Here is a 15,108-nt window from a genome sequence, read left to right on the forward strand (position 1 = left end):
AAGAGACCAAAATATGCCCAAAATCTAGTGTGTGCACTGATCTATACACCAATCTGATCATATTTGATCATATTCTGGCCCTTTTTTGTTTCTTTGTTTGTTTTTATCTTTTTCTTTTTCTTTTTTCTTTCTTTCCCTTTCTTTTCCCCCAGTTTCAGGAATCTTCTGACTTGTTTAATGTATATTTTTCTGGGGACATTGTTACCCTGTTAGCATTTTGTTCTCTCATTCATCTATTCTCCTCTGGACAAAATGACAAGATGGAAATAATCACCTCAAAAAAAAGAACAACAGGCAGGACCGACTGCCAGGGACCTAAAAATAAGTACATTACTAAGATGTCGGAACTAGAGTTCAGAATGATGATTTTAAAGATACTAGCTGGGCTTGAAAAGAGCATGGAAGACATTAGAGAAACCCTTTCTGGAGAAATAAAAGAACTAAAACCTAACCAAGTCGAAATCAAAAAGGCTATTAATGAGGTGCAATAAAAAATGGAGGCTCTAACTGCTAGGATAAATGAGGCAGAAGAAGAGAGAATTAGTGATATAGAAGACTAAATGATGGAAAATAAAGAAGCAGAGCAAAAGAGAGATAAACAACTACTGGATCACGAGGGCAGAATTCGAGAGATAAACAATACCATAAGATGAAACAATATTAGAATAATTGGGATCCCAGAAGAAAAAGAGAGGGGCAGAAGGTATATTGGAACAAATTATAGCAGAGAACTTCCCGAATTTGGGGAAGGAAACAGGCATCAAAATCCAGGAGGCACGGAGAACCCCCTCAAAATCAATAAAAATAGGTCAACACCCCGACATCTAATAGTAAAACTTATGAGTCTCAAAGAGAAACAGAAAATCCTGAAAGCAGCTCGGAAGAAGAGATCTGTAACCTACAATGGTAGAAACATTAGACTGGCAACAAACCTATCCACAGAGACCTGGCAGGCCAGAAAGGACTGGCATGATATATTTAGAGCACTAAATGGAAAAATATGCAGCCAAGAATACTGTATCCAGCTAGGCTGTCATTGATAATAGAAGGAGAGATAAAAAGCTTCCAGGACAAACAAAAATAAAGGAATTTGCAAATACGAAACCAGCCCTACAAAATATTGAAAGGGGTCCTCTAAGCAAAGAGAGAGCCTAAAAGCAACATAGACCAGAAAGGAACACAGACAATATACAGTAACAGTCACCTTACAGGCAATACAATGGCACTAAATTCATATCTTTCAGTTACTCTGAATGTAAATGGGCTAAATGCCCCAATCAAAAACACAGGCTATCAGATTGGATTAAAAAACAAGACCCATCAATATGCTGTCTGCAAGAGACTCATTTTAGACCCAAAGACACCCCCCAGATTGAAAGTGAGGGGGTGGAAAACCATTTACCATGCTAATGGACACCAAAAGAAAGCTGGGGTGGCAATCCTTTTATCAGACTAATTAGATTTTAAACCAAAGACTGTAATAAGGGATGAGGAAGGACACTATATCCTACTTAAAGGGTCTATCCAACACGAAGATCTAACAATTGTAAATATCTATGCCCCTAACATGGGAGCAGCCAGTTATATAAGCCAATTAATAACAAAAGCAAAGAAACACATTGACAACAATACAATAATAGTGGGGGACTTTAACACCCCCCTCACTGAAATGGACAGATTGTCTAAGCAAAAGATCAACAAGGAAATAAAGACTTTAAATGACACACTGGACCAAATGGACTTCACAGATATATTCAGAACATTCCATACCAAAGCAACAGAATACACATTCGTCTCTAGCACCCATGGAACATTCTCCAGAATAGATCACATCCTAGGTCACAAATCAGGTCTCAACCGGTACCAAAAGATAGGGATCATTCCCTGCATATTTTCAGACCACAAAGCTTTGAAACTAGAACTCAATTACAAGAGGAAAGTCGGAAAGAACTCAAATACATGGAGGCTAAAGAGCATCCTACTAAAGAATGAATGGGTCAACTAGGAAATTAAAGAAGAATTTAAAAAATTCATGGAAACAAATGAAAATGGAAACATAACTATTCAAAATATTTGGGGGGCGCCTGGTTGGCTCAGACAGTTAAGTGTCTGCCTTCAGCTCAGGTCATGATCCCAGGGTCCTGGGATCAAGCCCCACGTCGGGCTCCCTGCTCTGCGGGGAGTCTGCTTCTCCCTCTCCCACTTCCCCTGCTTGTGTTCCCTCTCTCGCTGTGTCTCTCTCTGTCAAATAAATAAAATCTAAAAAAAAAAAAAAAAAAATCTTTTGGATGCAGCAAAGGCAGTCCTAAGAGGAAAGTATATAGCAATACAAGCCTTTCTCAAGAAACAAGAAAGGTCTCAAGTACACAACCTAACCCTACACCTAAAGGAGCTGGAGAAAGAACAGCAAATAAAGCCTAAACCCAGCAGGAGAAGAGAAATAATAAAGATCAGAGCAGAAATCAATGAAATAGAAACCAAAAGAAGAGTAGAACAGATCAACGAAACTAGGAGCTGGTTCTCTGAAAGCATTAACAAGATTGATAAACCCCTGGCCAGACTTATCAAAGAGAAAAGAGAAAGGACCCAAATAAATAAAATCATGATTGGAAGAGGAGAGATCACAACCAACACCAAAGAAATACAAACAATTATAAGAACATATTATGAGCAACTATATGCCAGCAAATTAGGTAATTTGGAAGAAATGGATGCATTCCTGGAGATGTATCAACTACCAAAACAGAACCAGGAAGAAATAAAAAACCTGATCAGACCCATAATCACTAAGGAAACTGAAGCAGTGATCAAAAATCTCCCAACAAACAAGAGCCCAGGGCCAGATGGCTTCCCAGGGGAATTCTACCAAACATTTCAAGAAGAATTAATACCTATTCTTCTGAAACTGTTCCAAAAAATAGAAATGGAAGGAAAACTTCCAAACTCATTTTATGAGGCCACCATTACCTTGATCCCAAAACCCGACAAAGACTCCATCAAAAAGGAGAATTCCAGACCAATATCCTTGATGAACATGGATGCAAAAATTCTCACCAAAATACTAGCCAATAGGATTCAACAGTACATTAAAAGGATTATTCACCACAACCAAGTGGGATTTATCCCTGGGCTGCAAGGTTGGTTCAACATCCACAAATTAATCGATGTGATACAATACATTAATCAAAGAAAGAACAAGAACCATATGATCCTCTCAATAGATGCAGAAAAAGCACTTGACAAAGTATAGCATCCTTTCTTGATTAAAACTCTTCAGAGAATAGGGACAGAGGGTACATACCTCAATATCATAAAAGCCATCTATGAAAAACCTACAGCGAATATCATTCTCAAAGGGGAAAAACTGAGAGCTTTTCCCCTAAGGTCAGGAACATGGCAGGGATGTCCACTATCACCAGTGCTATTCAAAATAGTACTGAAGTCCTAGCCTCAGCAATCAGACAACAAAAAGAAATAAAAGGCATCCGAATCAGCAAAGAAGAAGTCAAACTCTCACTCTTTGCAGATGATATGATACTTTATGTGGAAAACCCAAAAGACTCCACCCCAAAACTGCTAGAACTCATAGAGGAATTCAGTAAAGTGGCAGCATATAAAATCAATGAAATGGCTGAAATCACAGATTTCACAGAAATCAATGGCATTCCTATACACCAACAACAAGACAGAAGAAAGAGAAATTAAGGAGTCAATCCCATTTACAACTGCACTCAAAACCGTAAGATACCTAGGAATAAATCTAACCAAAGAGGCAAAGAATCTGTGCTCAGAAAACTATAAAATACTCATGAAAGAAATTGAGGAAGACACAAAGAAATGTAAAAACATTCCACGCTCATGGATTGGAAGAACAAATATTGAGAAGATGTCAATGCTACCTAGAGCAATCTACACATTCAATGCAATCCGTATCAAAATACCATCAACTTTTTTCAAAGAAATGGAGCAAAAATCCTAAAATTTGTATGGAACCAGAAAAGACCCCGCATAGCCAGAGGAACGTTGAAAAAGAAAAGCAAAGCTGGTGGCATCACAATTCTGGGCTTCAAGCTCTATTACAAAGCTGCCATCATCAAGACAGTATAGTACTGGCACAAAAACAGACACATAGATCAATGGAACAGAATAGCAAGCCCAGAAATGGACCCTCAACTCTATGGTCTACTAATCTTTGACAAAGCAGGAAAGAATGTCCAATGGAAAAAGGACAGTTTCTTCAACAAATGGTGGTGGGAAAATTGGATAGACACATGCAGAATAATGAAACTGGACCATTTCCTTACACCACACACAAAAATAGACTCCAAATGGTTGAAAGACCTCAATGTGATACAGGAGTCCATCAATATCCTAAAGGAGAACACAGGCAGCAACCTATTCGACCTCAGCCGCAGCAACTTCTTCCTAGAAACATCGCCAAAGGCAAGGAAAGCAAGGGCAAAAATGAATTATTGGGACTTCATCAAGATAAAAAGCTTTTGCACAGCAAAGGACACAGTCAACAAAACCAAAAGACAACCAACAGAATGGGAGAAGATATTTGCAAATGACATATCAGGTAAAGGGCTAGTATCCAAAATATATAAAGAACTTATTAAACTCAACACCCAAAGAACAAATGATCCAATCAAGAAGTGGGAAGAAGACATGAACAGACATTTGTCCAAAGAAGACAACCAAATGGCCAACAGACACATGAAAAAGTGCTCCACATCACTCGGCATCAGGGAAATCCAAATCAAAATCTCAGCGAGATACCACCTCACACCAGTCAGAATGGCTAAAATTAACAAGTCAGGAAATGACATATTTGGCGGGGATGTGGAGAAAGGGGAACCCTCCTACACTGTTGATGGGAATGCAAGCTGGTGCAGCCACTCTGGAAAACAGTATGGAGGTTCCTCAAAAAGTTGAAAATAGAGCTACCCTACCACCCAGCAATTGCACTACTGGGTATTTACCCCAAAGATACAAATGTAGGGATCCGAAGGGGTACGTGCACCCCGATGTTTGTAGCAGCGATGTCCACCATAGCAAAACTGTGGAAAGAGCCAAGATGACCATCAACATATGAATGGATAAAGAAGAGGTGGTATATATATACAATGGAATATTATGCAGCCATCAAAAGGAAAGCAATCTTGCCATTTGCCAGGATGTGGATGGAACTGGAGGGTATTATGCTGAGCGTAATAAGTCGGAATTCTTGATCTCGGGAAGCAAACTGAGGGTTGCTGGAGTGGTGGAGGTGGGAGGGGAGGGGTGGCTGGGTGATGGACACTGGGGAGGGTGTGTGCTGTGGTGAGCACTGTGCGTTGTGCAAGACTGTTGAATCGCAGACCTGTACTTCTGAAACAAATAATACATTATATGTTTAAAAAAAAAAAAAAAAAGGTAGCAGGAAGGGAAGAATGAAAGGGGGGAAATTGGAGGGGGAGAGGAACCATGAGGGACTATGGACTCTGAGAAACAAACTGAGGGTTCTATAGGGGAGGGTGTGGGGGGATGGTTTAGCCTGGTGATGGGTATTAAAGATGGCACGTACTGCATGGAGCACCGGGTGTTATACGCAAACAATGAATCAGAACACCACATCAAAAACTAATGATGTAATAGTATGGTGATTAATATAACATAAAAAAAAAAAAAAACAAACAAAAACTGCAATCTTTCTAATTTTCCTACCCACCTTATAAAGTAAGCCACTGAATAAATATACATACAAACACACACACATATCTGAGGAATGGCTCCCTATTCTTCTGCTATAGTATGTTGGAGAAGTTATTGGCTGAAGATGATTACCATATTATGTTTACTGTGAGGAACATTTATCTTTTAGGAAGCACTTCCCAATAAAATGGAAAGCACATGGATATCGTATATGTTTGTTTAGGTTTGGGGCTAGCTTCATGTGTGTATGATCTGTGTCACCCTGTACTTCTTAGAATGCTTGGCTTAATGATCTGCTGCTGTCATCTTGAAATTCTTGCTATTTTTTTTTTTTTTTTTTTTTTTTTACAGGGGCATTCAGTTTTATTTTGCACTGGGCTCTGCAGATTATGGAGCCAATCCTTCCTGAATCCAAATTAAGATTTCACTATTTAATATGTCTAAACGCAGTGTTAGCCTTAGTTTCTTCCCCCCGTACAACACTCAATTAACAGGACTGGTGTGAGTATTGGATGAAATATCGCATGTGAAAGTAATAACACAGAGCCTGGCACATAAGACACAAAAGTCATATGAAATGAAATGGAGCTGGAACAGTTCTGGTCTTCCCTCTGTGGATCTGAGACATACAGAAACCACCATTAAGTCATAATTAGATGTAGCTGAAACTTAAACTTTAGTACTTACAACCCATATATCTGTGGTGCGATTTCTAGTCTGTTCAAGTGCATATAAAGCTCAATATCATGCTTCTTCAGTAGATGATCCTGGATCTGGTTGACTTTAGTAACAATAGCAATTGTTGGCCCTAAATCCTGTGGTCTAGCAAAGGGAATGGGAGTCATCAGTGTTTCTTTCCCCTAAAAAGAGAAAAAAATGGAGCATGTGTTATTTCAATATGAAATGAACAAATATATGGACATCATTCTTCAATGTATTTATCAATGGGAGCGAAAATAAGAACCAATAACTACTTTAATCATCTCATGACACATGCTTAAATGTAGAATCATATGCTGATCATCATACAGATGATTATGCTCATCAAATAAAGGCCAGGAAATGCCTTCTAAAATATTTCCTACTTGTATTCCCTTGACCAGTTTCTCTGGTGACATGGAGTATTTCAAGATAATTTTTCACTACAGGTAGTGGTAGCTGCTAGTCTACTTGTTTATAGTTAGTTTGTCTAATCAGCCATAGGACCTAAATGGAATACTCTGATGACAACATATTTCTTGTGGCATAAAACTTAAACATGAAAAACAGTAAATGAAAAATGTTTTACTTTGAGCTCTCCAAACTATAAAAAAGTTAGGAAATAAAGGAAACTAGTATTAGAAAAGAGGATATTTTCTAACTGTCCTTTGATCAAATTAAATAGCTGAGTAGGAAGATTTTTAAACTCTCCAGATCAAAAGTACAGCTGAATAATAATAAAAAAAAAAATCTATGTAGGCCAACTACAACTTTCCTTCTTCCCCTTCCAAATCTCACATTAAGAAAGATATATCTGTTCTGCTTGTAATGCTTTCATGTAAACTTCAACCACCCTCTCAAGTATGATGTTTTCCCCTAATATATGATGTCTAACCTTTCTTTTTTTTCAAGATTTTATTTTTTTACTTGTCAGAGAGAGAGAGAGAGAGAGAGAGAGGGAGAGACTGAGCACAAGCAGGGGGAGTGGCAGGCAGACAGAAGCAGGCTCCCTGCTGAGCAAGGAGCTCAACCAGTGACTCCATCCCAGGACCCCAAGATCATGACCTGAGCCGAAGGCAGACGCTTAACTGACTGAGAAACTCAGGTGTCCCTATGTCTAACCTTTCTTATGTTGAGTCCTCAATTTCTACCTCTCTCCAATCTTGAGATTTATAGCATCATTCTCTTATGACTGCCTGCCACTCCCTCACTCTACTTCTCTAGCTCAAATTTTTGTTTCTGCTTTGCAAATGCTGCTTTTTCATACAGGTCTGGTCCTAGTCTAATTCTCTACTTGCATGTGATTCCCTGAGTGATCATACTCATACAACAATGCCCATTTTCCAAAGACTTCCAAATCTGTATTCATAACCTAGAACCTTCTTGGGTTCTCTCCCATACATTTATATGTTGGTAAGGAATCTTAGGTTACAAAAGGGTCTCTAATTCAGCAGGCCCACTACTGAGCTATCATCTTCTGCTCAAAAACATGTTCATCATTTCCCCATGCTTACCTTAACCCATCCTCCAATAAGAACACCCACTTTGCCAATTTTAGCTCCTCAGAACCACTCGGGAGACTCTTACTATGTCTCCTCTCCTACAGCTCTACTGCTATAACCTGATTTGGGGTCCTAATCATTTCTTTCCTCCTAACTGGTCTCACTGCCCTTAATTCAGTCTGCTTTTAAATCTAGCTTCCGAAATGCCTGGTGATCCATCTAAAACAGGTATTAAATTACGCCCAGTTGCCCTCCTCAGGAAAAACAAAAACAAAAACAAAAGACAAATTCTTGAGCCAGGTCTATAAGGCCTTCATTATCTGGTCAGCCTCTACTCTCACTGTGCTTCCAGAGATCCTGGGGATGCCATTCTTTTACCTGAAATATCCCCTCCCCAGTGTTTCTACAGAGGAGCTCCCCAGTGTTCATAAAGATTTGGCTCAAGCGTCAGGTCCTATTTCATCATCTTCTTCTTTACCTCTACAGTATCTGTTTCTACTTCTTTGGTTCCTAAACCATGAGATCTCTAAAAGGAACATCATCTTATCATCACTGCACCACATTCATGGGGACAAAATAAAGAAGGTAAAGCTCGGGCACTTGGGTGGCTCAGTTGGTTAAGCAACTGCCTTCCGCTCAGGTCATGATTCTGGAGTCCCGAGATCGAGTCCCAAATCAGGCTCCCTGCTCAGCAGGGAGTCTGCTTCTCCCTCTGACCCTCTCATGCTTTCTCTCTCTCTCTCATTCTCTCTCTCAAATAAACAAAATCTTTAAAAAAAAAAATAAAGAAGGTAAAGCTCTTGCCCTTGTAGTCTGGAGGGGAAGATTATGCAGAAAAAAATGTAGAAATCCACAATAGAGCAGTGACTAATCAAGCTGGTAGAAAGAAAGAGGAGATGAGGGGCATGTGTTAGCATTAGGAAAAACTTCCTGGAAGAGGTTCCATCTGTCTTGCCAGGATCATTTCAAGTCTTAAAAAGAAATATAGTCTTTAGTACTTCCTACAGTGTCTGCACCAGCATCTGTAGGTCTGAGGGATGTAAGGCCATACTGATTTTTATGGCTCAAGTAGTTTCTGCTAATTTGTATAGATAGGAGAAAAAGATACCTCTATGTTGTGGTAGTTTATTATAAAAATAGTACAACCAAGATACCATTTTCTGATTTTATAATATCAAGTATTCTCTTCAAATGACAGGATGCTATATTTTTAAAAAATCTTAATTCTTGCTCAATTTTTTTCCTACTGATATTAAATTGAAATAATTGGGGGGGGGAATTCATGTTAATTTTAGGATACCATTCACATTCAAGAGATACTGTTTACGCTGAAGCCAACTTTCCTTTAAAAATGAACAACTCAACTTTTTGCTTATTTTAATCATGTAGTTTTTCTTTACTGAAGAACCTTGTGTGGCTGAATACCATATTGTGTGGGATGAAGGCACTGAGGTCAGGTAGGGTTTCTAACAACCACGTGGGAAACAGGTCACTACACCTAGTCATCTTCTAAGGGTCTTGAATAAACACACTTCTATAAAGATACAATCACTGGCTTTGGAGAGAACTGATCCTAAATTAACCTGTTAACAAAGGTTTAACTTAAGAAATAATGTAATCAATTTCCAGGTTGAAGAGAATGAGTTGTCACTAAATCAACAGCCTATATGGTCCATTTATCAAATACTGAAGAGAGACTCATGTGTAGCTTAAGAACTACAGACTTAAATATGTAGTTTGAAAAGATTTCCCCTGTGCTCAGAATACTTACAACAAAATTTCTTAAATTTAAGAAACTCACAAGTAATGCTCATGATCATTTAAATGGTAAACAGCTTATCTAACAGTGAAACCAAAAGAGAAAATTTTAGTTAATATAAGATATTCCTTATCTTAAAGATTTATCACCATAAAAATGCTATTTGCATTTAACAAATATAATCATATGGGATGGCTACAAGCTCCAACAAAACTAGCAGTCTTTTTAACCATTTATTAAGTGGTACTCAAAAAGTGCTCTACAGGTCAGTGCCAGTCCACAAACTGTTACAAGGATTCAGCGAGATAATTCTACACCACTATGTAAAGCAACACACTGCTTTCTTCATCAAGAGAGTCTCATTATGGAAAGTATGTCTGCTGGCCGAGGCAACATGCACAGTGATAGAACTGAATTGTCAAGGGAACTAGAAGAACTGAAAGACAGTAGTATATTAATTTCTCAAACTTCTTTTAAAAAAGGTGATAGAATCAAGGCATAGAATAAAAAGGGGACAATGAAAGAGGGATTCACTAGATAAGCTTTTCAGGAATATATTATTCGTTGATATATACAAGTAACATAAATGTTCAGAGGTTGCATCTATGTGTTTTTTCTTGATACAATGAGTAAATATCCTTCTTCGTGTTGTCTTAGCCATTTTCATGAACTTGATTCAGTGATATCAACATGAATGGGTAAAACTGAAAAGTGGTAATGCTCACATTTTTATTATTCACTTTTGCAGATACTGTGAGTCAGTTATAAAATACAAAATGACCACTGCATAAAGAGGTCATGATGCTTTTATTTAAATGTATTCAAATACTTTCTGCTCAAAATTTTGATTTTCACATAAGCCTATGACTTCATTAAATCTCCTGCCAAGAACAAATATAAAGTAATTGTTCTAAAACATGGTAGTTCATCAAATATGCTTACAAGTTTCACCTCTAACAACACTTAGAGAATGTAACATGTTGATATATTAATAAAGAAAGAATTTATCACCTAGGCTGAAGATCAGCAAATTTTCTCTGTAAAGGCCAGATAGTAAATATTTTAGGCTTTATAGGTCATACCGTCTGTGTTGCAACTACTCAACTTTGTAATGAGCCACTGTAATGAGCAAGCAGCGATAGACAGTAAGGAAACAAACAGACATGGCTATTTCCCAATAAAACTTTTTTATGAACATGGAAATCTGAATTCCATATAATTTTCATATGCCACAAAATATTATTCTTCTTTTGATAGCTTTTCAGCCATTTAATAATGTAAAAGCCATGCTTAACTCCCAAGCTGTATAAAAACAGATGGCAGGCCAAATTGGCCTGCAGGCAGTAGTCTGCCCTGATCTAGACCAAAGGCATAAAAAGCATTAGTTATCCATTTCATTTTTTTAAGAGATGGAATAAAGTGACAGAATAATATATGGTTTCTAACCAGAATGCAATCAATTATATCAATATAAAATGAATTAATCATATAGAAAAAATATATATATTATATATATACATATATATAATATATATATATACCAAAAACTCTTAATGACATCCCTTGCCAGAATAATTGACATTTTTTCTAATATTCTTCTAATATTGTGTAATAACAATGAAAACACCATAATGATCTCTAAGTTAGCATATATGTTTGTTTAAGACGTCAGTTAACTCAGCAATTCTACTCCTAGAGAAATGCCAAGAGCATTGAAAATATATGTAGACACAAAGTTTGTACACAAATGTTCACAGCCTCATTATTCTTAATAACCAAAAAGTGAAAGAACCCAAATGTCCATCAACTGATGTATGGATAAACAAAATGTAGTATATCCACATGGTGAAATATTATTTGGCCATGAAAAGGAGTGAAGTACTGATGCATGCTACAACAGGAATGAACACTAAAAACATTATGCTAAGTGAAAGGAGTCAATTACAGAAGGCCACATATTAAATGGTTCCATTTTATATGGAATGTCCAGAATAGGCAAGTTCATAGAAAGTGGAAGTACATTAGTGATGCCAGAGACTCTGGGAAACGGAGGGAATGCAGAGTGACTGTTAATGGGTATGGGATTTCCTTTTGGGGTGATGAAAATATTTTCAAATCAGATAATAGGGACATTCGCACAATCTTGTGAGTATACTAAAAACTACTAAATTGTACACTTTTTTACTTTTTTTTTTTAAAGATTTTATTTATTTGACAGAGAAAGACAGCGAGAGAAGGAACACAAGCAGGGGGAGTGGGAGAGGGAGAAGCAGGCTTCCTGTTGAGCAGGGAGCCCGATGCAGGGCTCAATCCCAGGACCCCAGGATCACAACCAGAACCGAAGGCGGACGCTTAATGAGTGAGCCACCCAGGCGCCCCTAAATTGTACACTTTAAAGGTCAATGTTATGGTATATTGGTTATAACACATAATAAAAATTATAGTTAAAAAGAATAAAAGAGAGTAAATGATAAATGATGGTATTGAAGCTAAATGTGTAAATTCAACAGTGATGTATTAGTAAAAATAAGACAGCCTATTTCACACAGTTTGTCTAGGCGCTTCAGTAACAAAATGTCTATCAACTCACTTGTGTAACAATAGATCAAGCAGATAAATGTTATTTGTCATTCAAAATTTATAATAATTTTTCAAGTAAGAAGTTCTATTGCATGGATAATATACATATAAAATAAAATTTCTATTTACATTAAATTTTTAATTTTACCTTTATATTTCTGCCAATATTATTAGCAATATGGTTTAGATCCCCAATTCAATCTTATTCCATAGATTTTTAGATTTTTGTTTTTTTTATAGTAATAATAATGGCTTTGATTCTCTGATTAGACGTTGCTACTTACTGAAATCATTTGTTCCCTCAAATATATTGAAAAGATCTGTACTATAACACTTGCCTTTTGACCATCATGCTCAAAAGTAGAAAACCAAGGTTCAGCAGTTTCCATAAGTTGTGAGAACATCGCACTAAAAATTAGAAAATAATACAGTGCTAATGTTAAACCCTCATTGAAGTAGAAATGGCATAAAAAATTAAAATAATAGAACTTTTGTACTTACTAGGCATCATGTTCCAGATACTCGGGGTTCAAGAGAGTTTTCATTTCCTCACTTAAAAAAGCAATACAAATAATCAAAATGTATCATTTTTTAGTTGAAGGGGATGCAGAAGTTGCCTTATTCTATACTCATAAGCCAACTTTCATATAGTGTGCAAATGAAAAAAAAATCATCCTTTCTAAATAAAAAAAGCAATTCCATTAACAAATGAAATCCTTTCTTTCTATAAAGATCAAAATCAAATTAGGTGCCTTGTCTATGCCAGAATGAAGTAACTATCTAATTACTCCAAATAACAACTACAAAATGTGACAATAGATTCCTTGAATGTGCCTGATCTAGAATAAATTGATTACTCCACAATCTATCACTTGTTTTCCAAAACAAAACAAAACAAAATACTTACGAGTCAAATATATCCTATCAGAACATTATTTTCTTTCAGTGGCTTCTGTTTTTATTATATTTTAACATCCATTAATTAGTGACAGTACCTCTTTCAAATCTATTTTAGTGTTGCTTTCACCTTCAATGGCTTGAAACTGCTAAAACAGCATGTCCAACTTATTTAAAAGCAATTTTCAAACATCTATACTTTCCTGTGAAGTATATTGTATACACAGCTTTTAAAAAGATAAAACTGGCATGAAAACAGGATCCCAAGACTAACTTCACCCTTACCATACTTTAGAATAACTGAAGAAAAGGTAATTAAGATACGGTTACTCTAGTCAGATGCACAGACTCAGTATAATTAGAGAAATTCAAAAGAAGCTAGGAAATACTAAAGTTACTTGCTGTGAAGAATAAATTAATGTATCTCAAAAACATGACAAGTCATTTTTCTTTATTTACAGACTGGGGTCCTTTGGGGTACTGGTCTCCTATTTATGACCTGAACTCACTGAAACCTGGTGGGGAGAAAGGATCTCACAGACAAGGTTCTCATGCAGCCTATAGTGAAAGAATGGGTCATGAGAGGATTATATATATGAATATTACCAATCATTAGCACTTTGCCATCATAACAAAAATTTGCTCTACTTGATCCATTAGTTATATATCTTCCTTTGGCACAGATCTAAGATTTGCAAAGACATTTATGATTCCAAATTTGTACCACAGCTGAACCAGGACTACAACTATTAAGTAGAATTAACAATCAGCCACATGAAACACAACCAAATGTTTACAATTTACAAAAGTACCTTCAATGTAAAAGATTCTGAGGTTAAAATGATTACAGCAAGGCTGAAAAAACAGAAAGAGCTCAAATAAAAACTTGCCTTGGTTGGGCAGACTCACTGGCATGAAGAAAAGCTTGGTGGTCACAGTGGAGGATAAAGACTATAGGCGCTAACAGCTCATGCATTCCCTGAAACATAAGAGCAAGAGAAATGAGAGGGGATGGATGTTGAGAGTCCACCAGTGGACAGAATAGGCTTAGTTAAATGCTTCTTCAACTGATCCTCACCACCATTTACATATTTCATTGAAATGCATAAAATGAAAAGCTACAAAATGAGATTTTATTTACTTTTAGAATTTGATTCCAATTCAACCATAGCACAAATTCTTCTTTAAAACATGGAGAGCAGTTCTCTTTTAAATGACACAACAAACAATAAATTGGCATGGTAGACAACCTTGCACCTGTCAGTTGCTTCACGATCTGTACTCATAAATATGAATTTCACTTATGCAAATTATAATCATGAGCTGCAGTGTAAAGATCTGCAGTAAGAAGGGCAACTAAGAACTGTAGACCTAAGGAAATTACATCCAATGTTTTCATTATATAATGGCTCAAAATTAGGATGTCTGTAGATTTAGGAAGAGCTGAAGTCAGCTAGCTGGAAATGTTGGATAATAAAAGAAACAATCTTTAGCAGGTATAACAGCAAACAAAGTTTTCAAAGTATGATTTTCAACATGTTTAATCTGAAAACTACCATAATTTTTTTCCTGTCTACTTCAACTATAAGGTTACTGTTCAATTTATTTAGTGAATTCACCAATTGTATTTGCTTTTTCCTTAAATTGGTGCTCACCTGTGGATTACATGAATAGGCACAGAAACAAAAAAGTATATTGGTTACTAAGGTGTCTCTAAAAGGATATTATAAAAATTCATTATTTATTCATTATTGTGGAGAATAAAGTATTCCACATTAGTAATGTGCCTTGTTAACTATAAGATTTTTCCCCCTTAAGCATCCGAAAACATGTTTTAGCAAGTTAAATATAGATTACAATCTTTTCTGCCTCTTAAATTATCATTTTCCTTTTCCTTAATAACTTTGGATGATCTTTTATAAAAAAAAATATAAGACAAAACACCACCTTAATAGGAAATAAAAATAAAATATGGAA

General features: G+C 36.4%; 1 protein-coding gene across 12 annotated transcripts in view; it reads right to left on the reverse strand.

The window, feature by feature from the left end:
- The window catches only part of TBC1D5 (TBC1 domain family member 5), a 587,897-nt gene that overhangs the window by 211,084 nt on the left and 361,705 nt on the right, over positions 1 to 15,108 (reverse strand). For all 12 annotated transcript variants that reach the window (XM_054504439.2, XM_045903863.3, XM_064588415.1 and 9 more), the window contains 4 exons: positions 14,022 to 14,110; positions 12,736 to 12,786; positions 12,573 to 12,642; positions 6,382 to 6,554 (listed from right to left, as the gene is read on the reverse strand). In XM_054504439.2, the coding sequence (XP_054360414.2) occupies positions 6,382 to 6,554; positions 12,573 to 12,642; positions 12,736 to 12,786; positions 14,022 to 14,110 (383 nt within the window). The remainder of the gene's footprint in view (positions 1 to 6,381; positions 6,555 to 12,572; positions 12,643 to 12,735; positions 12,787 to 14,021; positions 14,111 to 15,108) is intronic.

The sequence above is a fragment of the Mirounga angustirostris genome, unplaced genomic scaffold (assembly GCF_029215605.1).
Source record: "Mirounga angustirostris isolate CCGP_5_RB_7025 unplaced genomic scaffold, mMirAng1.0.hap1 SCAF_1, whole genome shotgun sequence".
Classification (NCBI taxonomy): Eukaryota; Metazoa; Chordata; class Mammalia; order Carnivora; family Phocidae; genus Mirounga; species Mirounga angustirostris.